Genomic DNA, 25,405 nt, shown 5'->3' with positions numbered 1-25,405 from the left:
TATGAAACCATATGGTGTTATGTTAATCCTTTAATCTCTAGTATCCACTTACAAATTCCCCTGAGTGACCTCCTACATTTTCTTACAGTATTAGTTAAGAGAATTTGTTAAACAATCAAAGCAATTTTCTTTTGGTGATCAATTTATTAATTCTCAAAGCTATTTCTCTCTATTAAGTATCAATCGATTTTTTTAAAACTATTTTCTTGATGTACACACTTACAGACAAGAAAACATTATATTTGTCCCTTGGGTTAATATTTCATTAGAAATATTACATTTTGCTGTTTAACATACAAGCAAAACACTAAGCAAGTGAAAAAGAAGAAGTACCAACTGATATTGTGAGGAGAATTTTGATGTTGGTCATCCATTTAAAATTTCAGTTGCTCACCCATTTAAATTTTCAGCCATGAAATATTATTTCAATAAGAATTTAAAGTCATTTTGGACCAAATTTTAATTCTGACTTGAAACTCATTTTGAAACAGCATCAACCTTATCATAAAATTGAAGGAAACCTCAGAATAATTAAGTAATGTTGGAAAATGCAAGAATAGTATAGCGTATCTAGACAAGTGTAATAATTTTCAATCTTTTGATGCCTACTTGCAGTCATTTTCATACTATTTTAAATGAACACTGAACTACATACATGTAGGTGCTTTATCTTGTACACTCTAGCTTTTCATAAAGATGGCACTTGTTAAGAGGGCCATCATCTTTGCCTATTTCATTTTCACTTTCATATTTAAAATGTTGTTGTTGCAAAAGCATCAACCCCAGGACTTTACAGAGATGTGGTTGTTTCAAGTTTCTTTAAATATTTATTGAACATTTAACTTGATGTCTGCTGTCTTGTGTTAATACTCACACTGAACTATAACAAAATTCTTGATTCTGATTGGTTCTTAGCACAGCCTATTTTTCATTAAATTGGGGTGTGAGTAGCTAAGGTGTCAAATAACAGTGTGCATCAATAACAAGCTGTCTGATTATAGGAAAATTTGCATACTACATGTATGTGCTTTATCTGGTTTCTTCTTGTAATGGAATACTCCTTCTTCATATTCCTAAAACCCTCAGCGACTTTTCTTATAAACATGATAAACTTTATTGTTTACAGGCTCCACTTTGTTGAGTAAGTATATTCGGCAAATATTGTTATAGCTATGACTAATAATTATTGGTAACAGGACTTTGTGTCATACCCATCAAGCACAGTATTAGGTCAATACAGAAAAAGGCTAAGGGCCAATACCGTAAAATCCCCCCGCTAATAACCCCCTCCCCCCGGCTATATGCAAATCTACCTGTACACAAAAAATGCATCCGATTATAAGCCCCCTACCCCCAGATAAAACCCCCTCTCCCCAAACATTGAAATGAACTTGTTTTATTATGACATTTTATAGCTTAATGAGAAACCAGTTATGACGTATTTTGACCAATGCTGGTGTAACTCATTTCAAGATGTTTTATGGATTCTGCTTATAAGCCCTCCCACCCCCATGTACATGTATAAGCAAAGGTCTTCTAAGTGGGATTTTACAGTATTCTCCCAATATAGTCACAAGAAAGCTTAGTCAATGCGAGATTTTTTTACACAACTTTAAAATTAACTTTGATTTTAGTTATTGACCCGCTCAGCCGGTGTTCCTAAAAAACTATTTTGAAACAAAAACTTCGCCTAGATTCCCCCTATTTCTCTCAGGCCACGTTGACGTTGTCTGAGCCTCACGGGGGGTATAATCATTTGCATTCTAATTTTAAACCTTGTGCCCTTTGCTATTGTTTTATTACAGACCAAAATGTGCTCAGTCTTGTTACCATCACTCATTTGTTTGAAAATGATCTTCTCATCTTACCATGTTATTGGTTTGTTTTGTTTATGATAGTTGCTTGATTGTATTTTTTTTTAAGGTGATTCCCTAGAATTGCATTGCGCATCCTTACTGCGCAGAATTTTATGCGTAATTAGTGAGCACGCATAAACAAAATGGCGGCCTTTTTCTATACAGCTTGGCTCGCGAGAGAGAGAAAACATTGTTTTCTCGTAAACGAGTTCAGTGACCAATCATTTTTTTCTCTTAGTTCGATAGTAGTGATTCTTTCCATAAAATGAATACAGATCAATTTCCATGGCAGAATAATACATTATCACCGAAAACGTGTACAAAGGAAATATAAAAAAATAGAAATATCTACCTTACATTACATTACATTACTTACATTACATTACTCTACGTTTTGGAGTGTTTCTGAGATTTTTTCGCATATACAAATCAGGGCTCAAAATAATTTTTGGATACTGGCCGGTCATGTTGACCGGCCAAATCAATTTTTGCTTGGTCATGTCTCGTTTTTGACCGGTCAAAATATTGAGTATTTACTTTGAAGCAATAGCCTATTCTGCCAAAAATTTCGCCTCATAAGCTAAAACACTCGTTAAAGAGTATAAAGCTTAAGGGCCGATTATTTAAACGAAGCCTAAGTTAGACGTGGGTTAAGGCTAAATCGAGGTTTAGACGACGACTCCATAAACTATGGCTAACCGGAGTCTAAATTTCATTATTTGAACGCCGATGAGCCGAAGTTCACGAAGACCACGTTTAGACGACGTCTAACAAGTAAAACTATTGTTTTGACATCATGCATGCGTGCTACTCCCAAAGGAACACTATTGTCTTGCTGTTGTTTTCTTTTTATAAAAGGGCTGCATACATAATGTATATAGCTGTGTGGAAATATTTTCAAGAAATTGTACTTGTGTTTTTAAAAGGAAATGAAACAAATGGAATCAAAAATCTCTTTAAACCAGCTCGGAGGTTCATGAAGCACATACAAAATACAAATCGAGAAACAAGTTGACTGCAACGGGCTAGAATCAGTGAAAATAAACTGTTAAACGACGTTTAAACCTACTCAGGAGCAGGTCTAACTTGCCATAGTTTGTTAGTCAACGGTTAAACTTCATCTAGACGCGGGTTATGATAAACGTTGTTTAAATAATTGGATTCGCAGGCTAAATCCCGATTTAGACGATGACTTTCTTAGCCGCTGTCTAAACTTCGTTTAAATAACCGGCCCTAAATGTTTTGATTGCTAAAAGTGTCATTTTATTATGTTCACTTTTTGAATTTCCATTTCTTCTGCGTTCTGCTCTACATAAAACAAAATGCTCAGTAGCCATAATGTTATGTTACTCTGCATAGTTTTACATTAGTTAACGACTTACGGGTGGAGGCGATCTTGTTCAGTTGCGAAATAGGTACAATTTAAAGAAACCTTGCTGACTTAACATTCAAAGCGTTTAATGATTTTATTATTTTCTCGTGATCTTGCTGATGAAAAACACGCTACGAACTCGTACTTTCTAAAGGTGCATATAGTTTTTTAAATCCATTAACAAGTGCTATTTTTCTCGGCCCACCTGACAATTGAAACTGTAATTGCGTACGCGTGTTAATAGCAGACGTTGATTGTTCATTGTTGTCTGTTTTAATAGCGTATTTACAGACGTGGATGTTTCCTGTTTTATTTACGCAGACTGCTAACAAATCCGCAGAGCGTGACCGTCTCACCTGTATTCTACAAATTTGTGACTGCAAGCTGCTATGATATTTTATGATTTTACTGTAAAATTTCAAGAAATACTGCGAATAATGTTTTTTTTGTGTTTTTGTTTTATTTGAAAGCCGTTTTCGTGACCGGTCAAAATGACCGGCAAACCAAAATTTTGTCCGGACAAATTGTCATTTTGGCCGGACATTGTCCGTTGACCGGCCGTTATTTTGAGCCCTGCAAATCTTCTCGCGGCTCTATATTCTGCTGCCTCGTCAGGCCTTCTGGTCTTCCAGAAGGCCTGACTCGTTGGCAATTAAGCGTGCGAGCATTGTTTCACGAGTTTTGAAATTGTCAACATTTTGACGCTTTTGAATACATTTCTTTGCTTCACCTTCTACGAAAATTATTCAAAACAACGTTTCTTTCAAGTTTCTTTCAAACCGTCCGCTATAAGAAATCACAACTTTTGCTTTTGCAATGGCTTGAATAAATTTAATTAAGCGTGCGAGTGTTGTTTCACGAGTTTTGGAATTGTCAGCATTTTGACACTTTTGAATACATTTCTTTGCTTCATCTTCTATGGAAATCTGAAATAACGTTCCTTTCAAGTTCTTTCATTTGGCCATCTTTAGTTCGGTATTTTAGGTTTTGAAGGGTCATCGATCTTTGTATAGAAACAGATGCGCTGTTGTCTGATCATCTTTTAATGGCGACCAGACTTAAGTTTTGTGTTTTATAACAGATTTAGAAAATTACTCCAGTACTCCAGAAAAATACAAACATGTACTTTCATTAACAGTAAAATACATGAAGAGCGTAAAAAGCATTACGAATTCAGTTTATGGAAGGAATCATGTAGTTTTCAGTTTTGTAAACGACATTCTAGTCTCCTTCGCACCTGCTATTTGGTCGTCAAGCAACACTTTCATGATTCGTAAATAATACTTTTCCCTCGAAAAAACACGTTTCTGCACCAAGAAACACCACATTGAGATACGGTACATACATACATACATACATACATTTTATTCCACGTCCCCACGGGGCTTTTCAGTGAAATATTTACATAAGATAAAATAAAATAAATGAAAAGAATTAAAATAAGTGAGTAAACGAATAAATAAATAAATAGGTAAATAATAAATATTCAAAATTAATTACAAAAGTTAAATTCCTAAAGTTAAACTAAATTAAGCTAATTACAGTTCATTAAAAGTGACTTCCTCAAATTGTTCCTGAATTGCCCTAATGATTGGCATAACTTTAGATTTTGCGGCAGGGCGTTCCAGATTGATACTATTCTATAGTAAAAGGTTCTTTGTCCAGCTGCAGTTCTAAAAAGAGGGATGTTTAATAACTGCGCGTTTCTGGTTTTGTAGTTCGATATGGATGATCGTTTAGTAAACAGATCAGACAAGTACTCTGGGGCAAGGCAGTTCATACATTTAAATGCCATAATTGAATCACGATAATATAAGTGTTGTTTTACTGGGAGCCAGTTGAGTTGCCTGAGAATGGGAGTCACATGGTCGTATTTTTGGGCGCCACTAACAATCCTACAGGCAAAGTTCTGGACAGCTTGGAGTTTGGCAATATTGAATTGTGATGTATTACTCCAAACCGAGGAGCAATAATAAAGTTTAGTAAAAACTAAAGCATTGATAATAAGAATTAAGGTGCGCTGATCAAAGCAGTGTTTGACGCGGTTTATCTGGCCTAGTCGTGACATACAAGAAGCGACGGTAGTCGTCACATGGTCGTTGAAGGTTAAGCAAGTATCCAGGATAACACCAAGGTCTCTGGCGGCCTTCACTGGAGTAAGCTGTTTTCCAAGAAGCGAAAGCTGGATTTTATCGATCTTAGCGACCATCTGCTTGCTGCCACAGACTAGGAGCTTCGTCTTGTCAGGATTTAGCAGTAACTGATTATCAAAGCACCAGTTACATATTCTTGCAAGGTCTCGGTTTATTTCTGTTGCTACTTGTGATTGGTCTTGAGGCTGAAATGACAAAAGAAGCTTGGTGTCGTCCACGTAACACTGCACGGAACAATATTGTGGAACTGATGGCAGATCGTTCATGTAAATGCTAAAGAGGAGAGGTCCTAGTATACTCCCCTGGGGAACACCGTTGACCACTTGCAGGCGATCAGAAACAGCTGTTCCGATTGTAACAACCTGATAACGGGAGGTTAGGTAACTGCGAAACCACTGTATAGCTGAGGGCGAGGCGCCGACATCTTGCAATTTGACAAGAAGCATGTTGTGATTTATACTGTCAAAAGTTTTGCTCATGTCAAGCAAAACTACAGCCGTAAGTTGTTTTTTGTCGATCGCACTTAATATCATGTCGGTGGTCTGGATCACAGAGGTTTCGGTAGAGTGACTCTTTTTGTTTCCGCTTTGTTTGGTGGACAAACGGTTTTTTAAAGTTAGGTATTCCATAAACTGATCGTGAGACACTCTCTCACACGCTTTAGACGGTAGTTTCATATTTTGTCCAGGTCTTCATTAGCGAGTTCCTACTATTCCTCTAGGTTTACTGAGCATGTGGTTATTTGTTTGCATTAAAGTTTTGACATTGTGAATCAAATCACATGTTCATTTCTAGTTGTATCTAGACAGCTTTTCTTTATTTTTTATTATATTTTATGTTTTATTTTAGCCCCTTATACCTGGCAGTACAAGTTACGGGAAGCGGGAGTTCCGATATGTACCTAATCCCCTCCCTAATCCTCCACCCCTCTGTCACTTCCAGGGCCAGAGTGAACGCTCTCCTTGCATCTTGTTTAATGTATTTACAGCTGTGTTTCTTCAGTGATAGATTACATTATTTTTTTAAACTTAAAAGATTCAACATTTCTTGTGGGAAAAAAAGAAATTGACACATGCAATAGTTATAGGCCAGAAATGTTGCCTTTAAGTCAAGAGGTGATGTTATATGTAGGTATAGCTAAAGAAATGACAGGAAAATGGCCTTAGCTTGTGAAACACTTTTGCCATTCAAATACAAAATAAACAACTACAAAATAATACTACTGTAGTAACTTAAGAAATGTTGTATACAAAGACTATAAAAAAAAAATAGTCTTAGAAACATTAAAATAATATTACCTGTTATTGAACAGATGAATGTTTTTGTGGCTGTCAATTGATTCAGTCTCAAAATGTATTGGTGTGTTGCAAGCAAACCTTCCTGTTATCTAAAGACAAAATTTTAATTTACATAACATTAGGCACACCTTACTTGCTAAATGTTTTATGTACTTTATGTACTTAAATTAGTGTTTTATGTATTTTAATATCAATGTTAACAGCCAATAGCTGGTGTTTTTACCAAATATAATGTAAAAGATAATGTGCAGACTGTTCTTTTTTTGTGATCAATAACTTATGACAACTTCCCCCCTCAAAATTATCAAGAGGGAGAACAGTCCAATTTGAACCATATGAAACCATATGGTGTTATGTTAATCCTTTAATCTCTAGTATCCACTTACAAATTTCTCTGAGTGACCTCCTACATTTTCTTATAGTATTAGTTAAGAGAATTTGTTAAACAATCAAAGCAATTTTCTTTTGATGATCAATTTATTAATTCTCAAAGCTATTTCTCTCTATTAAGTATCAATCGATTTTTTTAAAACTATTTTGTTGATGTACCCACTTACATACAAGAAAACATTATATTTGTCCCTTGGGTCAATATTTCATTAGAAATATTACATTTTGCTGTTTAATATATTAGCAAAACACTAAGCAAGTGAAAGAGAAAAAGTACCAACTGACATTGTGAGGAGAATTTTGATGTTGGTCATCCATTTAAAATTTCAGTTGGTCACCATTTAAATTTTCAGCCATGAAATATTAATTTCAATAAGAATTTAAAGTCATTTTGGACCAAATTTTAATTCTGACTTGAAATTCATTTTGAAACAGTATCAAAGTTATCATAAAATTGAAGGAAACCTCAGAATAAATGTTGGAAAATGCAAGAATCAGGGCTCGAGACTAACTTTTTTGCTAACTAGCCTAGTGGCTAGTGACAACTTTGATTTCACTAGCCAAAACCAATATTCTACTAGCCAGAACTTTCAAGCATGGTTTTCTTTTTTTATTTCTCCCAAGCCAGCGGAGACAAAAGACAGTGACAAATCGGACAAAATAGGTCTTTCTTCCCAAATCCATGGAAAGTCTGTGTTTTTCATGGAGCCACTTTGCTGTCTTCATTGGGTCTTTTCCTCGCGTTTTTGCTCCTACCCACTGAACTCGACTCTTAAATGTGTACATGAAAGCTTTTTTGAAAGCGTTCACGTTCGCGACCTCTCACCCTTGTTGTTCATGCAATCTTACCCGATCACTGATTAACGTTACAACCTACACATAATGCTCGATTTCCCAGGCCAGCTAATAATTAGCAGAAGCAGTTTTCTTTCACTTGTTGCTATCGTCACCAGAAAGTCCTAAAAGAAGCTATCAATGATCGTTTGTTCGCTTTTTCGGAAACTTTAGCTTGTCCACATTCTTTGATATATGTCACTCAACAGTGTACTTGTTAGTTCTGTTCTCTCAGAGTCATTTCAATTTGCAGGGTTTTTTTTCACAAAACTGCCTGAAATTTCCACTAGCCATTTTGGCTAGTGAACGTCCAAAATCTACTAGCCAAAACTGCATTTCTACTAGCCTTTGGCTAGTTGGCTACCGTTAGTCTCGAGCCCTGAAGAATAGTATAGCGTATCTAGACCAGTGTAATAATTTTCAATGTTTTGATGCCTACTTGCAGTCGGTGCTGTATTGTGTACACACTAGCACTTGTCTAGAGGGCCATTACCTTTGCCTATTGCATTTTCACTTTCATTTTCAAAATGTTGTGAAGTTGCAAATGCATCAACCCCAGGACTTAACAGAGATGCTGTTGTTTCAAGTTTCTTTAAATATTTATTGCTTAACTTGATGTCTGCTGTCTTGTTTTAATACTCACAAACTATAATAAAATTCTTGATTCTGATTGGTTCTTAGCACAGCCTATTTTACATTAAATTGGGGTGTGAGTAGCTAAGGTGTCAAATAACAGTGTCAATCAATAACAAGCTGTCTGATTATAGGAAAATTTGCATACTATGTGCTTTATCTGATTTCTTCTTGTAATGGAATACTCCTTCTTCATATTCCTAAAACCCTCAGCGACTTTTCTCATAAGCATGATAAACTTTATTATTATTCATTCAAAATATTTTTCTGTTTCTGATTGGCTAGCACCGACAAAATTTGGAAGAAGGTCCAATTATACGACAATTGACGTCATTTTTAATGACGTCAATCATCCAATATCAAGAATTAACTGATCGCAACCTCGTTCCCAAGGATGATTAACCGATCGCAACCTCACTCCCAAGGATCGCTGACGTCACGCAACTGAATGGCTTTGCTGCCGAGCAGGTTGAAAGCACGAAAATGGCCGCTAGATTTGAGCATTACGAAGAGGTAAAATATTTACCGGTAAGTTATTAGAAGACAAGGAAAGTCAAAACATGGAAAAAGCAATGAAGGGGAGTCGATCGATTTTGAAAGCATATCTTCAAGAGGAAAAAATTCCTGATCCAGCCACAGCGGAGGACTTGGAGTGGTTTTACGAAAATTCTACATCGAAGTAAGCAAGAACGATGGAAACCTGTACTCGAAAACATCGCTTTGTGTCATCAGATTTAGCTTCAATAGACACTTCAAGCAAGTGCTAAATATCGACATTATAAATGACAAGAAATTTAATGAAGGTTACCGAGTTTTTGAAGTTTAAATCAAATTTAAAAGTGAACGTTGTTGTGTATTTGTGTACTTTGCCTACTGTCAAAACCCTATTTAATTCATTTTGTGCATTTGGAGCTCTGAAAATATTTTGAATGAATAACAAAACAATTATTGAACTCAGCTTTCGTATGATATGAAGAATTATGCAGATCTCGGAGGGTGTTATCCGCCGAGGCCGACAGCTGAGGCAGATAACACCCTCCGAGATCTGCATATCATACTCTGCCTCATCCAATAATTGCTAATTGTTAACAGGCTCCACTTTGTTGAGCAAATTTTGTTATTAATAGCTATGACTAATAATTGAAGGGCGCGGTGGAAAAAAGGCGGTCGTGATTTTTGACTAAAAACGAACTTCGCGGAAACAACTCCAAATTTCACATGTAGGTTTGTTTATGTCTGCAAAACAATGTCCTGTTTTAATTCCACTGGGTTTTGCTTTGTTTTCGAGCAATAAAGTATGCAAAAGACATGGTTTGTCCAGTCGGCGTCTGTTGGAGTTCCTTGTTGTGCTTAAACGAAGGAATTACTTAAGACACCGGCCGGGAAGACCATTAGTTATTTGTATACGTTATTTCTCGGAAAAGAAACAGAAGCCAGCGAAAATAAATACAGTAAAATGTTGAACACATGTAAACAAACCCGCACACGAAATTTGAAGTTGTTTTGGCAATGTTCATTTTTAGCCAAAATCACTAAAGCCCTTTTTCCACCAAGCCCTTCAATTATTGGTAACAGGACTTTATATCATACCCATTGAGCATAGTAAGGTCAATAAATAAAAAGGCTAAGGGCCAATATGGTATTATACCATAAAATCCCCCTGCTTATAACCCCCTCCCACCGGATATAGGCAAATCTACCTGAAGACAAAAAAATGCATCCGATTATAAGCCCCCTCCCCAAACATTGAAATGAACTTGTTTTATTATGACATTTTATAGCTTAATTAATAAGCAGTTTTCTGTTAAAACATATTTTGACCAATGCTGGTGTAACTCATTTCGAGATGTTTTATGGATTCTGCTTAATATAAGCCCTCCCACCCCCATGTATAAGCACAGAGCTTCTAAGCGGGATTTTACGGTATTCCTCCAATATGGTCACAAGTAAGCTTAGTCAATGCGAGATTTTTTTTACTTTTTACACAACTTTAAAATGAACTTTGATTTTAGTTGTTGACCCGCTCAGCTGTTTATAGCGAAGAACGCGAGTGACGTCATGACTCAGACAAACAAACCAGAATGGTGGACAATAATTATTTTCCTAAAATGCTTTCTAAAACAGCCGGTGTTCCTAAAAAACTATTTTAAAACAAAAACTCTGCCTAGATTCCTGGCTCTATTTCTCTCAGAACACGCTGATGTTGTCTGAGCCTCACAGGGGGTATACCTTAAATGATCAAACAAATGCCCGGGGCGTCTATTCAATTTTAAGGGTCCTAAGGGGGGAGGGGGGGCGTTTATTAGAGAGAGGCATTTATTGCAGTTTTACTGTTACCATGTCGACAAAACAAAAAAGATACATAGATTGCTCCCGGAATAAGATAGAAGACAGAGTGCGAATGGGAGACTAATCTAATCTGCGCTAATGCAAAGCCTAGAGATATTGTTCATAGTTCGATATCGACGTCTTCATCGTCATCGGGGTCAACCATGTTGACATCATTGGCCTGTTCGATGTCCGAGTCAAGCAAGAAACTAAATAAATTGCATGAGTTTACTTTATGGAGCATTTCCTTGGTTTTGAGGTGATTCTTAGGGGGGGGTGTCTGATATTAGACACGGGGCATCTATAAGAGAGTGGTGTCTAATACAAACTTAACACGTCAGGGGAGGCGTTTATAAGACACAAGACGTTTATTTGAGAGTGGGCGTTTATTAGATCATTTACGGTAATCATTTGCATTTTATTTTTAAACCTTGCGCCCTTTGCTATTGTATCATTACAAACCAAATTGGACAAGACTCAGTCCTGATACCATTATTGAATTGTTTGCAAATGATCTTTACCCCTTACCATGTTATGGGATTGTTTTGTTTACGATAGTTGCTTGTTTGTATGTTTTCTAAGTTCCCGCGGGAAGAGGTGGCATTAGCATTGGAATGAAAACATTGCCCTGGGGGCCAGAACAATTCCTCAACTTCCCCGTAATTTGCCGGGTTGTACCTAATTGGGGATCTGGGCGGAGATTTCACATTAACTGGTTCATATTTTTACGCTTAACTTACTTGTCAGCCCCAGCCCCGCTTGATCTTGGAGAGGATTTCTGTGTACTCAATTCCAACTCCTCTAGCTGTTCGCCGTTCTGAAGCCATTCGATCTTCAGTGAAAAAGATACAGACATTAACTTCAGGAACTCATAACATCGAAATAAAAAGAAAGAAAACCCATTTCATTCAATAACAAACAACAAGCAAGAATACCCGCAGCTACCCACACTTACACCTTGCAAGATCGATCGAGGTGAGCTTTGATCTTTCTTGATGTATCGGAATTACTTTCCTTCTTCCATAACCTTGCTCACTTCCTCATCTGTAAAGTTCTCGTGTAATTCGAAACTGGCCAGCATTTTTATGTTTTAGCCGAGAAAAATTGGCGAACAAGAACAACAGTCAATCTGCCAAGGAATGAAACGCGCGCGCTTCGCTTGCGGTCGTCCGCCTGATGTGGAGTGGGACTGGGACGAGTTTTCTTTAAAGCTCTTCCGGTCGAACCGGAAGTCGAGGTTCTTTCTTTCTCAAATCTCCAGATTTACTTCCGGCGGATTAAGAAGGGGGCGAAAACCCGAAAGAGCTAGACCTTCGGTTCTTTTTATAAGAATAAGAGTGTCTCCGAATCCATGCTCCGATTTGGTGGTGTTCGGTACTATATCAGGGAAAAAATAAATATCACTGGTCGTGAAATTGAAATTGGAATTGCTCCTAATTTTAATATAGTAAACTATTGTAATTTTTAACTGTACATTGTAAATTTTAATTTATTGTAAAGTAGAAAAGTGTCCCCATTTATAGCTGCTATTAGCTAAATACCTACCCAGACAACTAAATAAAGTAATTCATTGGATGGATAGCTTTACGTGCCTAATATGAAAATATAAGGCGTGGCAGACACAAGATTATAGTTTATATACTGAATCCCAGGCAGAAAGTGCAGAAAGTGATGTGACGAAAGAAGCCCGTGCAATGAAACAAGCCAATCAACGATGAGTATTAGCCCACGTGATTTAGGTGGTACAAACTGTATTAAAAGTACTGCAGTTTCATTCAACTCAAGATCGACGAAATAAAGATTGTGGAAGTGCGAATTTAAATAGTGAGTAAACTCGCTGTTTTCTTACTTCGCTAACTTGTTTGACGGAAGTTTTACAGGCTTTCTGATGAAGACAGCAACAATTTTGGGGCTAACGAAGTGAAAGGAACAGGTTAAGCTAGTGCATTGTGTTCTAGGTACTTCAATTAAACTTGAATCGGTTGTTTTTAAGTCAAGGACGTCAAATAGAGTTCAACTTTTGCATTGTTAAACGTGTAATTTCTACATTCTTTCGTGCAAATGTATGTTTTTATTAACCTCCTGCTTATATATTTATTTTTTTCATGTCTAGTTTGCAGAATTTGTCAGAGAAAATGAAAGAATTTTATAGCTCAAAGGCCGTCAAAGATGTTGCTGTAGGCACGCTTTACAGTGGCAAGTCACTATTAAACGTTGCCATTTTGCTGGACAATTCACGGTAAAGTTTAATTAACAGGTAACTTAAATATGTTTAACTTTGAATTGAGAAATAACTCTTTTCGTTCTAGTTTACAAATTATTCTACGAAGTTTCCTACAACTAAGAAATCCTCGAGTGAAAGACAGTTTCTTCGCAAACTTGTCGCAACATGGTATCATATCGGCCACAAATGAAATTTCTCTCTCACAGGAAATGCAATTGTGTTTTGCATTATTTGTGCAGATAATTTATCTACTCGTGTTGAGGTAACTTTAAAAGTGTTTTAAACTTCGATATGACCATTTTTTAAATTAGTTCCCATTCACTACCTTGTTAAAATTTCTAACCAGGGCAACGGGAATGCTGTTAATATATCGTATCAAGATTCAGAATGCTAATAGAGTCAGCAACAAGATTCTCTGAATAAACATTTTTAAATGTTTTGGTTTTTATTATCAAAAGTCACGTATTTTTAATTCGGTATAACGCCTCCCTTTAGATTTTATTTGGGTTGCTATTCGTTTTAATTCAGCTTTTGAATTCGACTATTTAATTTTCAATGAATCGGAGTTCGGCTCTGTGGCATTGTTTCGACTTTACTTCATCTTTACATCCAGTTTTAAATCGGTTCGACTTCGGTTTTATTTCGGCCTGATTTTGCGTTCGGCTCGCTCGTCTTCCTGCTCAATTAGCGCGTCTAGAACATGACGTTTTACTTAATTACAGTCGAGTAATCTCTCCTCAACCGCAACGCAAACGTATCTGGCAAAGGAAGGGCAGCGCATTTCACGAGTAACAGCACTGTTGTTTAATTATGTTAAGGCGTTGGTGTGATATCCGAATGGACTTTTACCGACGTAATAAAATGTAGATGTAGATGTAGATGGCGTTATACGCAGAGTAACCGCAGCACAATTCGCTGTTTAAATGCGGCGCTAACCGCGCGAAGCACAATTCGCTGTCTAAATTAGGCGACATTTTCTGCCTAACCACAGCGCATATCGCTGCCTTAGCGCGCGCGCGAAGCAAGATTCGATGAAATTCGGTATCTCTAACCACGGCGACATAGTTTGCCAAATCTCAAGTTGGACAATTCTCTGCCTAAACAGGGTGCTACTCTCTGCATAACTGCCGCACATTTGTCCTCCTAATTAACCAAATTTCTTTTCTCTGTCTAATGGCAGCGCGAAACCTAACTTGTCAGAAAGTCTTTAGAACGGGTTCAGTTCACCATCATTCACATTTATCTATTTTGTTACAGGTGATGTACCGTAATACTAAAAATACACTGAGAAGTTATTATACCCATCTAGGAGACCAAGGTAAATTCCCAGGGGGGAGGGGGATAGGAACTTCTAAGTAATGAGACGCTCGCGTATGGACGATCGTGGGAGATTTTCAAAGAAACCTGCACGTACTCCCCACGAGGTACACGCAAAAGTCTCATTTTATGGGTGTGCCTCAATTTTAATTTCACCCTGGGGTAAAATTGACGCATGCAAAAGGAAAACGAGTTTACTGTTAATACCAACAAGACTATCAGGATGCAAAATATTTTAATCAGCAAGAATATATACAAACTGTTTGCATAGGTAAAAATTTAATCATAGAAAATACACTATATTTAAAATACCATGTTACTATTCATTTTTCCAAAACTAATCTTTATCAAATTCACTTCATTATTTCTAATCATTAGCTTCATTTGTCTTTAATTCACAATTATAAACCATAGTGTATTTATTAAAAATCTGCAAATTGATATTTTCTATAGATCTAACACAATTAAACTTCCTATATTAAGGGGGCTCCTAGACGCTCGAAATGTTTCCTTAGGAGGAAGGTCACATACTCCTGGTTTGACTCTATGGCTAATGAAAATGAACAAGGGAAAATTTTTTGCACTTATTTCTGCGGTAGTAGCCTATGTACAGCCGAATCCGCTCCCCGGGGGAGCGGTAGGGGGCGCAGTATCTTCTCTTTTAAGGGTAAATTTTTGCGCGTTTTATTTCGCAAATTGTTTCAGCCGATTCGCAAAGTTAATTAAAATAAATCCCTCGCGAAAAAAAAAAAAACAGGCATAAAGCTAGCAGCATTTGAAATTCACCACAGCATGCTTTCTTTTAGCATGTTGCCTAGCAACACGTTTCCTAGCAACATGATACCTAATCAAAGTGACTTAAAAGCCACTGTTTTAACATGCACTGTTTTGAAGTATATAATATAAATTTTTACATTCTAAGCATAAATACCTATTTCATCTTTGGACAACTATAAACAACATTTCGATCAAGGAAATAATCTCTAAAACAATATGTTTTATTACTTTTATAATTTTTCCTTAGTAAAGGTCACGAATTTCAGTAAAATTTGAATCTTTGACCCTAAATTCTGATAACTTTTTAGTCCTCTCTCCTCCCCCCCTCCTCTTCTTTGCCCCCGCCCAAAAAAAAAAAAAAAAAAATAAAAAGAACAAAAAAAAGGGACCCCGACCGCTGGCAAGGGGAACGACGACCCTGGGTACGAGGATAACTATAACATCAACAGCAGATACGTTATGCGTCAAGCGCGCTATACGCAAATATGACTCAACAAAAACCCAACAAAGTTCTGCGATTTCTGGTCCTGGATGTCAATCACGAGTTCGTCAGGCATCTTAGTCAGTTTCAATACCATTTTGAATGGCTTTGTCATCATCGTGTTTTCAGTGGACGTATAGTCTTGCGCTACCAAAGCGTTAACGATCCACGAATACTGCATCAAGGTCATTCAGACTGATCTTTTCTAAGTCACAAAAATTGTTTTCGCAATTAATTCGAAATTCTTCTTCGAGGCCGGGTTGTTCAAAGCACGAAAAGCTAATCGAGGATTAGCGTAAATTTTGATTTAGGTTTTTTACTTTTTCAGTGCGGCTTTCTGTTTATAGTTTCTGTCCTCCAGTTTTGACGCCGACAAATCCGGCTCAAATTCCGCAAAACATAATCAATAAAAACACTATTTTTTAGAAGAGAAATTGAACCCTTTATCAACTTTTACATCCACTTTCCGTGTTTCGTGCATAGCTATCTTTAGATGGATGTCGCCAGAAAGCCGCTTTGCACGTAACACTGAAAGCGGGTGTAATCCTGGGACGGGTTGTTCGAAATGAGCCGATTAACACTAACCCAGGATTAAAAGTTTATTGAGGGTTCAATTTCTCGTGGATAAAAGTGTTTTTATTGCTTATGTTTTCTGGAGCTTGAGATTAGTCGATGTCAAAAATGGAGGACAGAAAATATAAACAGAAAAACCTCAATGAGAAGTTAAAGAACTGAAATCAAACTTCACACTAATCCTGGATTAGCTTAATCGTGCTTTGAACAACCCGGCCCAGCTGGGTGTTAATCGGCTTTCAAACAACCCGGCCCCGGAAAGCAAACGTTGCTTTGAGAACACATTCCCTCAGACCTCAGCGGGAACTACATCAGGACGGGACTTCAACGTCGGAGAATGGCTACCAACAACAGAACTCACTGTCTCTTTCCTCCCCGGTGGTACCTGCATTGACAATGAGGTCGACGGTGTACCAGGCTCATATTTGTTTCTTCTTGAAGCCGTTTTGGGATATCCGGTTCGAGAAGCGGTTTCCGTCTTGTGGACCCTCAACCCTTTGCCAATCAGCAATCCCTTCCACAGATTACGAACTTCTTGGTGTCTTATGCAGTGGAAATAGAAAATCAAAAATCCTTGAAGCGAGTTGAATATGCAGAACAAGTAGTCGAAGACGAGCTGGGCACGTGACACAGCCAGGGCTCCGAACGCCCACGTGAGTCCCAAGAGAAGCAAAATGGCGAATGCGGTGCGCGCTCGGTGGTACTGCGTGGATTTTTTCTCCGCTGATACCATAGCGCCAGTGCGATTGATTGTGCGTAAAGCCAGGATAAAAATGACAAAGTTGATGAGGATTATTAAGAGAATGGGAGCAAACTGGGCGGCTTGGAACGGAACTCCATAGAGTACACAGCTGTGAAGAAATGAAAAAAAAAAAAAGAGAGAAATCAGTTTTCCGCAAGAAATCTGACAAAACAGCAGCAGCAACAACAACACCAGGCTATGTTTCGATTTCCATCGCTCCACCGACTCAATTTCATGAAAAAGGGAAAAACAGTCCCCCGATCGAAGCTGTTAGAACTTTCAACTTTTCAAAAACATAATAGTTCAAGTCTATTCTATAAAATTGAATATATATGAGAAAGTACCTCTGTATATGCTGCAAGTTAAATTGGTTTTCAGGTTAAATTCTTTTCCAGCCTAGTTTAATCTGTTTCAACCTCAAGATAACAATCTATCCTAGAAAACCTGCATCACGAAACAGCGCTTTTAAAAACACGCTGGCCACTTCGCATATCCTGAATCTTTACCGAAAATAATTAATAAGCGCCGCTCTCGAATAAGCGCCGCACCTTTTCCGAAAAAATTTAATAAGCGCCGCTATCGAATAAGCTAATTTGGGTATTTACAAAATGACTGTGAAACTGTGTTCATGTTACCTCTTGTATTTGAACAGCAATACTTACACAAAGAGACTGAGAAACTGTGTTCATGTTACAGCTCTCGTATTTCATTCGAAATAATTTCATAATAAATTGTGCATACCTAGTACGCACCTAACTTAATTCTTCTCTTTATTCCTCTCAGTGTTTTACCAGTAGTTGAAAAAAGCGCCACTCTCAAATAAGTGCCGCACATTTAACAGAATTATCGACTGGGGGGTCAGCGCCAATCAACCTCCAACAAAACATAGCCCCAAGGGTGTCTTTATACGGGACAGTCATGACTATACAGAAGTACTTACACGTCCTCGTTGCCATAGTAACTCGTTGCCGAGGCAATAGTGATGATCACAATGACACCCGGCACGCCCCAGGCCACCGCAGATGCCTTCAGCATGAATTTTGATTGATAGGTGGCCATCACTTGTACAAAGGACATATACATGTTATAACCCTCTACTCCCATCCACATCACGGTCGCTAAGGCAAAGTAGTGAAGCAGAACCGCAACAATGCGACAACCAATAACATTCTCTGTTCGGGCTGCTCCCGCGATGAATACGATCAGCAGTAACATGAGCGCCACGCACAGGCTCATCAGGATTGGCTGCTGGTTGGTCTTGCGTAAATTCCTGTGGGGAGGTGGGAGAGGAGACAGTGTGAGCATACCGTTAATCAGAAGAGGGAACATCAACCAATTAGACTTTAAAAATCCCAGAAGAAAATTGCTGTCTGCTTGTTGTTAGGGTAAGGAGATCAACATGACAGCCGTAAAGATGTTTTTTAAGTGTTAGTACTTGTTGATCAAGAGTCTGTGTAATGCTTGGAGCTCGGTTATTTTGAACCTGTCTCGGCTCTCTTCTGTGCGGTAATAAATTTTACTTAGCGCTTCCTCAAACCCCGCCCGCTTTCTCGAGCATTTTTTCGATTCCCTTTAGAGCGCTCGAGACAAAGTGATTCTACAAGGACCAACAACATGAGATAAGATGTTGTTTTTGACAGATCAATCTTGCCTAACTATTTCATTTGAGTTGCATTGCGAAGCTTATTCTTCTCTCTTGATGAAAAGTCACTGGTTTACGGAGGAACTTGTGTAAAACTTGTGTGCAACAGCGCAGTTGGGACGTTTCATGAGGTGTTACACGATGTAATGGTTCGTTATGCATTTTGACAGAGAAGAATGCAGTTTTTACTTTTCTCGAAATTTCGAAACGCAAACTGCGTGACCGAGGCTTATCGGTACTCCACAAACCTGAACAGCGCATACGTCATCAATGTTAGTGTTAGCCCAACCAATGAAATCGCACAACCCACGTAAGAAATGATTGACAGCGCCATGGCGTGTTTATTGTCATTGTCGCCATGCGTCTTCGGACCACCAGCAGAGAACAGCACTGCAAAGTTAGTCATGTGATCACAGTGGCATTGTACCCGGCCTGCCTCATTCTTCATTTGCCTGCAGCCTCGATCTGACCAGTTTCCCAGGCCGCCTGAAATGACAAATTGGATGAAAATAGTAAACATAATGATTATTTTTCGCTACCCCTTTTCCGTTCTACCCGCGTTTCGCCGTCTTACTGCCTGTGCTTCTCTGTTTCAAATAAACTACGCCCAGGCCCTGAACATCGGTACAGCGTGCAAATAAAGTCCTGCCTGAACCCTGGACCCTGACAGTAGTGGGTTTTTCTATCAGGCTTGAGGAATTATATCAATCACTTGCTCAATGGGTAAGAAACATACTTGAAAATTGTAGCCGGTTGATATAGTATGACTACTGAAAAAGGCCTGTGGGCCAGCACACAAAGGCTCCAACTTGTAGAAGAACAATCTAAAGAATCTTTTTTCTTTGCACCCTGGGCCAACCTTTAGCATTCCTGAAATATGTAGCGCGTGTTCTAACGGTACGGTACGCCCTCTTTACATGACGGAAAAAAAAAGATTCTTACCCATAGCACTGAAGTCCCAAAATACACACACAAACTCTGCGCTGTCCATTTTTACTTCATGAACTGCGGGCTCAAAAACAAGTTCAACAGGTTTAGTAAGGTTGTCAAACGCCATATCCTGTACGCTGCTTGAAATAACTCGACTCATAATTGAAGGCGCCTTTTGATCACTTTCTTCGTCGTCCGGGATAACCGGCTGGAAAAACTTGTCATTCTGGTAAATCACAAAGCCAATCTTCACCGCGTTTCCTGCAGGAGTGTTCTTCTCAAACATGACTTCCGGTAAGGTGATTGACGTTTGAACATCAGCCATCGGAAGTTCGTCATTAACCATGCTATCGCGTGTTAATTTGTCTGGGTCAGCGGCAGGTGGTTTGATAGCAAGTGACATGCCCGTAAAAGAGCCTGGGTCCACGCGGTTTGATTGGATCGCTAAACTTGGAGCAACAAGACGCCTGGAGGATTTGTTAGGCGCCAGGGGAAGTTTTGTGGCTACTCTGTCCAGCGCTAGAAGAAATCTGAATGAAGAAAAAAATTGCAACACTAAGACACAACCTTAAAAACACAATTCATTGGTCGAATTTGACGACCTTTCTCCCAGTTTGTCCCATACTGGCGAAAAATCGCCAATACAAATCTAAGTGTTTAATTTTTAAGGAGTCTCACCAAAACAGACTGTTTTGGCGAGACTCATTAAAAAATATGTTGACTTTTGCAACCAAGTTCAACTTTCTCTAATCTTAACCATCCTTGTTCCTCTTTGAATTGTTATTACCTTGTTATTATTTTAAGGTCTCTTACGATTTAAAGACAATTTTGTACACCTCCCCTCGGGGGGGGGGGGGAGGAGGGGAAATCAAAACTAAAAAAATACTGTAAAGGCGATGGCAAACAAGGCCAAAACATTTTTGTGGACATGTTGTTGCTCGTGATCTTACTTGAGTGAGCAAACGAGCGGGACACAAAACAAATGCTGCGCAAACTGGGAAACACTTGTTGCGGACACAAAATGTTTCTGAAAAAAATCGGAAACAATTTTTTGTGTCTCGGAAACAAATTTGGCGTCAGCAACTTATGTTGCGCCTCGTCCCCAGGCGCCGATCGGCCGGATGGTTAAGGCGGGAAAACAGGGAGTGCGGGGGTTGATGGCAAGCGAGCCGTGCACGTCAGTCCCACAACGCCAAGCGAACCGTGCACGCCCACCCACCAAGGAGGAAGACCTCTGGGAACGAGGAAGGGAAACGTTTGTATCCGCAATCATTTGTCACGGCATTTCCGTGATGCAGCTCCTTTAAAAACGTTTTTATTTTTGAAGTCTTACTTGGTAGAAGCTTTGTTTGATCGTTGACTCTCTTGTATGTCCTCCGTCTTCATTTTCATTACATTGTCAATAACGTCCACAACATCTTGGGCAGTCTTTAAAAGGAAAAAAAAAGAACAAGAAACATCGGCTTGTTATTTTTCTCTGAAGTACTGTTACCGGGATAGTTTTAAAGTTGTAAAAAATGCTGAACACGTTCCTTCTAATGTAAGCAATGAACTCAAACTAAACATAGGATACTCTCTTTAAGAAATTCCGTGCTGCAAAATTTAAAAGGAATTTCAAGGAAATTAGTACACGACTGAGATTCACGTTAAGTTTTTTCCACCCTCACCATCGTTAACTGGGTATTTGTGGAGTAGTGTTCTAATATAAACCCTTAAACATTATCCCAATTTTTCAATGGCTCTACAAAATTTGCCTTTTGCTTTTTACAGCTCATTGCCAGGCATCAAATGTCCCTTCAACAGACCTAAACATTATTTTTAAGACTATTATTGTTATCTTGATGAACGCAGACTGCAGTACCCTTAACAGTACCGTCTTCTTACACAAGGTGCTCAATTTTCATACCTCATTCAACGAATCATCCAATAAGACGACATTTTCTATGACGTCAGCAATCAGCACCGCGTCAGCCTCGTTCATGTCATCAGGGTCTGACGTCAGATTTTTCACTTCTTTCGTCACCTTGACAACGTTTTGCTTGCCAATTGGAGTCTGCGTACATAACAAAAACAGCTGGTTAGTAGTTGGAGATGCATTATTACGATTTACTCAAAACTTCTGACAACAAATGGCTCGCAGTTATTTTAAACTCCTTCTATACGAAGCACACTTTGGTTCAATTATTATTTGATATTTGTTTTAATACCCTCGGTAACTGATTTAGCCCAAGTGCTATTAAATGGGGCGGAGCATTCAAACATAAGAAACAAATAATACATATTAAACATAACAACGTTAAAGCGAATCCCAACTGGCCAGGAGGACTCGGGTGTACCGTGAAACACTTCCACTGCAGGTAGTGGTCAGAATGAAACATGAACCTACGAATTTCAAGTTCGGTGCCCTACCCACTCGGCCACACTTCCTCCACAAATGAATATGCTCAAGAAGTCATTAATGTTTGGTTATCCGCTGAGAAAACAGTATTTTTATTTACCTCTAAGATACGGGCACCTTCATTATACGAACATTTTTCCCTGTTTCTTTGGTGTCTGTAATAAAGAGGCTTGACTGTATAACCGCATTTTTAGTGCATTAAAAGTACATTCGATGTGGATGTGCATTCACATCCACACCGACAGCGAAATTTGACCTCCAACGTGCTTCACCTTTGATCAAACGGCTATTGTCACCCGAAGCACTATCAGGGCTCCTGGACACTAGTCATTGTGATCAACTTTATAGCCCATTTCGATATTTGGGTAGCAAATACACGTTCATATTGTCCTGTTATCGAATACCTAATTATCAATTAATTAAAACACATTCTACATTACGCGCGACATAACCCACCTTTGCAAGGTTGTTAAGTTGATTTGTTCTCTTGGATTTAAACTTGCAGCTGCTTGCATCCGGGTTCTTCCACACACCACCAGTCCAGAATTTCCCGCCACAGGGGCGCGTCGCGTTGGCAGCAGGCGGACCATACGGGCATTTCACGGGAGACGACGTCTGACCAATCATAGTTAACGACCAATCAAATACTCCCATTATGGATACTTTCCCAGTCTTCTCTTTCAGGCAGTGAGCTGCGCGGTAAGGAGGTAAAGCAACGAACAAAATTAAACAACTTCAACAGTAACAACCATCAGAAGATTTATTTCTTTGATCTTTCGTTTTGCACGAGAGAAAGAGAAAGATTCAGATTTCAGATTTTTCAGTTTTTATTATTTCACACTATTTACAACAGTTAAACAACATTACACACTATTTACAGAAGAAACATTAATTAAAATAAGGAAAATATACAATACATAGAACCAAAATAAAATGTGCTCAGTGACCAAAGAAGCATATGCTATCGTGTTGGTCACTGACACGTTCAAAAAACAGACAAGACACAAATTACTATAAAAGAAGGTAAGAGTACGCTGTCATTTAAAACGCTCAAAAAAAAAAAAAGAACAGCCATGAACCACTGAAAAAACCTATTTCATACTTCACGCCTTAAAAAAATGTCATTGATTCATCGGACTCGAATATACTAAAAAAAAAAAATTAAAAACCAAACCAAAAAAAAACCCAAAATTTCATTAATAATACTGTATCACCTTCTTACACTCGAGTTTTGCTGCACTGGGGTTGTGAATTACATAATTTTCGCTGAAACGTAATCAACGAGGCCTTATTAGGGGTTGTCGGGATACAGGATATTTGGATAAATATTTGTTATAGGAAAACGGCATCTATAGGAGGGCGGGATTACCGTGATACGGGATTATCGAATCCCCTTCCAAATGGGGTCTCATCAAGCGTGCAAAAGTTTCTTTTTCCTGTAGGTTTTTTTTCCGTTTGCAAACTTGAAGACACTTACTTGCACTCCTCACGGTCACGCTCTTGCGTGACACCTTCAACGGCTTCAGTGTGTTACCCATGGCACTTTCATCAGCCAATAATGTTTCGAGCCTGCTGTAGTAGGAAGTGAGGTCTTCACTCTTGGCTGGGCTGTAAATTACCACGTCCACGCCCACCTTCCCGGACGAGTCCCTAAATGTTTAAACAGATAAGATAGAGCAGTTTTCACTTGAGTGTCGAAAGTAATTTGCGTTTGTTTTGGTTTTGCGATTACTACGCTTTGTGATTGGTTTAAAAAACTCGCGCTACTTTTTCAGCCAATTGAAAGTTAAACCAAAACCAATCGTGACTTGCTCGCTCACGTCTTCCCGCGCTTCGTGCCGGCAACATGTATTTGCCTCGAGTTTTGATTGGTTCATTGGATTGTCAGTGTCTTTTGTGATTGGCCAGAGTGATTACTTTGGTTTTGGTTTTACGACACTCAATCGCCTAAGTAACCGGAACATTTGGAGGAGTGCTTTGAGGCTTTTTAATAGGAATAAAAATAAATACAAAAATATTCGTACCTGAATTGAACAAGTTTGACTTCATAACTCCAATCTGGATTTCCACTATTGAGATAGTTTTCCAGCTAGAATAAAGAAGGATGGATTTGTCAGAAATAATGGGCTTGCTCAATGCTCATATCTACATCTACATTTATTGAGTTGATAAAATCGTGTGCAACATCACATCAACTATAAAAATTTAAGTTAATAGAGAGATTCAGCATCATGTCTGTTAACACCACAAACCACAAAATCCTGCGTTTTCCGTCTGCCGTTTCTACGCGAAAGTTAGTAATTTCGCGATTGTTATAGATATGTCACTTTTTTTCTCCTTTTTTTCTGACGAATTTAGTTATTGTTTCGTTGTTACCCCCACACATTTGTTGTTGGCAGCCAAAACGTTTGCCGCTTTAATCTCTCTAATGTTCTTACAAATTGCTGGTCCCGGCACAAGGTTTTATCTGGGGAGGGGAGGGGGAGGGGGTCGTTATATCGGGGCTAGTTAAAGATACTAAAAGGGTTCGTTACATGGCAGTTCGTAATACAGGGAGGTTAGTTATGTAGGGATAATAATTTCGATATGTAGGTTCCTTGGTAGTTTTACTGTGGGTATTTGGGTCGATTAGCAGCTCTCACATGAATGGCTTGCACCCGATCGAGAAAACAATAGAACAAACAGGAACAATGTCCCTACCCCCCCCCCCCTCAACAATAGCAACTGCTACACCAGAGGACCAGTAGAATTACAAGGTTACAAGAGCTGCTATACCACTGATTTCACTAATCCTGCAGTTAGATTTTCCAGCTGTAACCATTTTGCCAAATGTTCACAAATCAACTTACATTTCTCTGGATTTGTATCTGCATGTCCGAGTAGCTATCGCTGCTTGGATCCAACAAGTCGTCCTTAAATTTTTTATTCACAATGCGAAATGACACTCTTGATGTGAAGACATCTGAAATTTAGACACAAAGAAAGAAGGAAAATTCATTACCAAAAACCTAATTGCCCAATTGCGAGTTTAATGTCATCACCATCAGGATTTTAATATTACCGTCATTTTATTGATCGTTATTGTCATTACCGTCTTCTTCATCGTTATCGCCAGTGTTCCAAAGCGGTTACAAATAACACATGGTAAACTGTCTGTCATTAGCTCAAGTTAGCAAGGAAGAGGGTTAGAAATATGCTGGGAATAACTTGAAGACAAGATTCCAAACAACACAATCAGCGAAAAAAAAAAAACACCTAAGCAAATGATTTTATGAAATTCGTTCACGGAATGGAATGAAAAAGGACAGGTCATATAGAAAAAATGGTAGACAACAGGCCCCAGTTGTTCAAAGGGTGGATAACGCTATCCACCGGATGAATCGCTATCCGGTGGATAGCGAAGAAGGTTTTGTATGAGAGTTATCCACTGGATAGGTGAACAATAAGAACTACAGAG

General features: G+C 38.5%; 1 protein-coding gene and 2 long non-coding RNA genes across 5 annotated transcripts in view; 1 reads left to right on the top strand and 2 right to left on the bottom strand.

The window, feature by feature from the left end:
* Positions 1-6,685: 6,685 nt before the first annotated feature.
* On the bottom strand, positions 6,686-12,023 carry LOC144629362 (uncharacterized). Its single transcript, XR_013566364.1, has 3 exons — positions 11,822-12,023; positions 11,605-11,696; positions 6,686-6,768 (listed from the first exon to the last, which is right to left on the bottom strand). It is a non-coding gene; the product is annotated as an uncharacterized LOC144629362 (long non-coding RNA).
* Positions 12,024-12,638: 615 nt separating this feature from the next.
* Positions 12,639-22,590, top strand: LOC144628421 (uncharacterized). The gene is made up of 3 exons (XR_013566247.1): positions 12,639-12,797; positions 12,978-13,103; positions 22,454-22,590. It is a non-coding gene; the product is annotated as an uncharacterized LOC144628421 (long non-coding RNA).
* Positions 16,459-25,405, bottom strand: part of LOC144628275 (adhesion G-protein coupled receptor G6-like) — a 37,150-nt gene continuing 28,203 nt past the window's right edge. For all 3 annotated transcript variants that reach the window (XM_078486346.1, XM_078486345.1, XM_078486347.1), the window contains 10 exons: positions 24,798-24,910; positions 23,973-24,037; positions 23,426-23,598; positions 22,405-22,640; positions 21,457-21,603; positions 20,884-20,978; positions 19,563-20,080; positions 18,869-19,106; positions 17,919-18,248; positions 16,459-17,087 (listed from right to left, as the gene is read on the bottom strand). In XM_078486346.1, the coding sequence (XP_078342472.1) occupies positions 16,526-17,087; positions 17,919-18,248; positions 18,869-19,106; positions 19,563-20,080; positions 20,884-20,978; positions 21,457-21,603; positions 22,405-22,640; positions 23,426-23,598; positions 23,973-24,037; positions 24,798-24,910 (2,477 nt within the window). In that variant the 3' untranslated portion in view covers positions 16,459-16,525. The remainder of the gene's footprint in view (positions 17,088-17,918; positions 18,249-18,868; positions 19,107-19,562; positions 20,081-20,883; positions 20,979-21,456; positions 21,604-22,404; positions 22,641-23,425; positions 23,599-23,972; positions 24,038-24,797; positions 24,911-25,405) is intronic.

This window comes from Oculina patagonica, chromosome 10 (assembly GCF_052425735.1).
Source record: "Oculina patagonica isolate OP01 chromosome 10, crgOcupat, whole genome shotgun sequence".
NCBI lineage: Eukaryota > Metazoa > Cnidaria > Anthozoa > Scleractinia > Oculinidae > Oculina > Oculina patagonica.
This window is presented reverse-complemented; position numbering and strand designations above follow the sequence as displayed.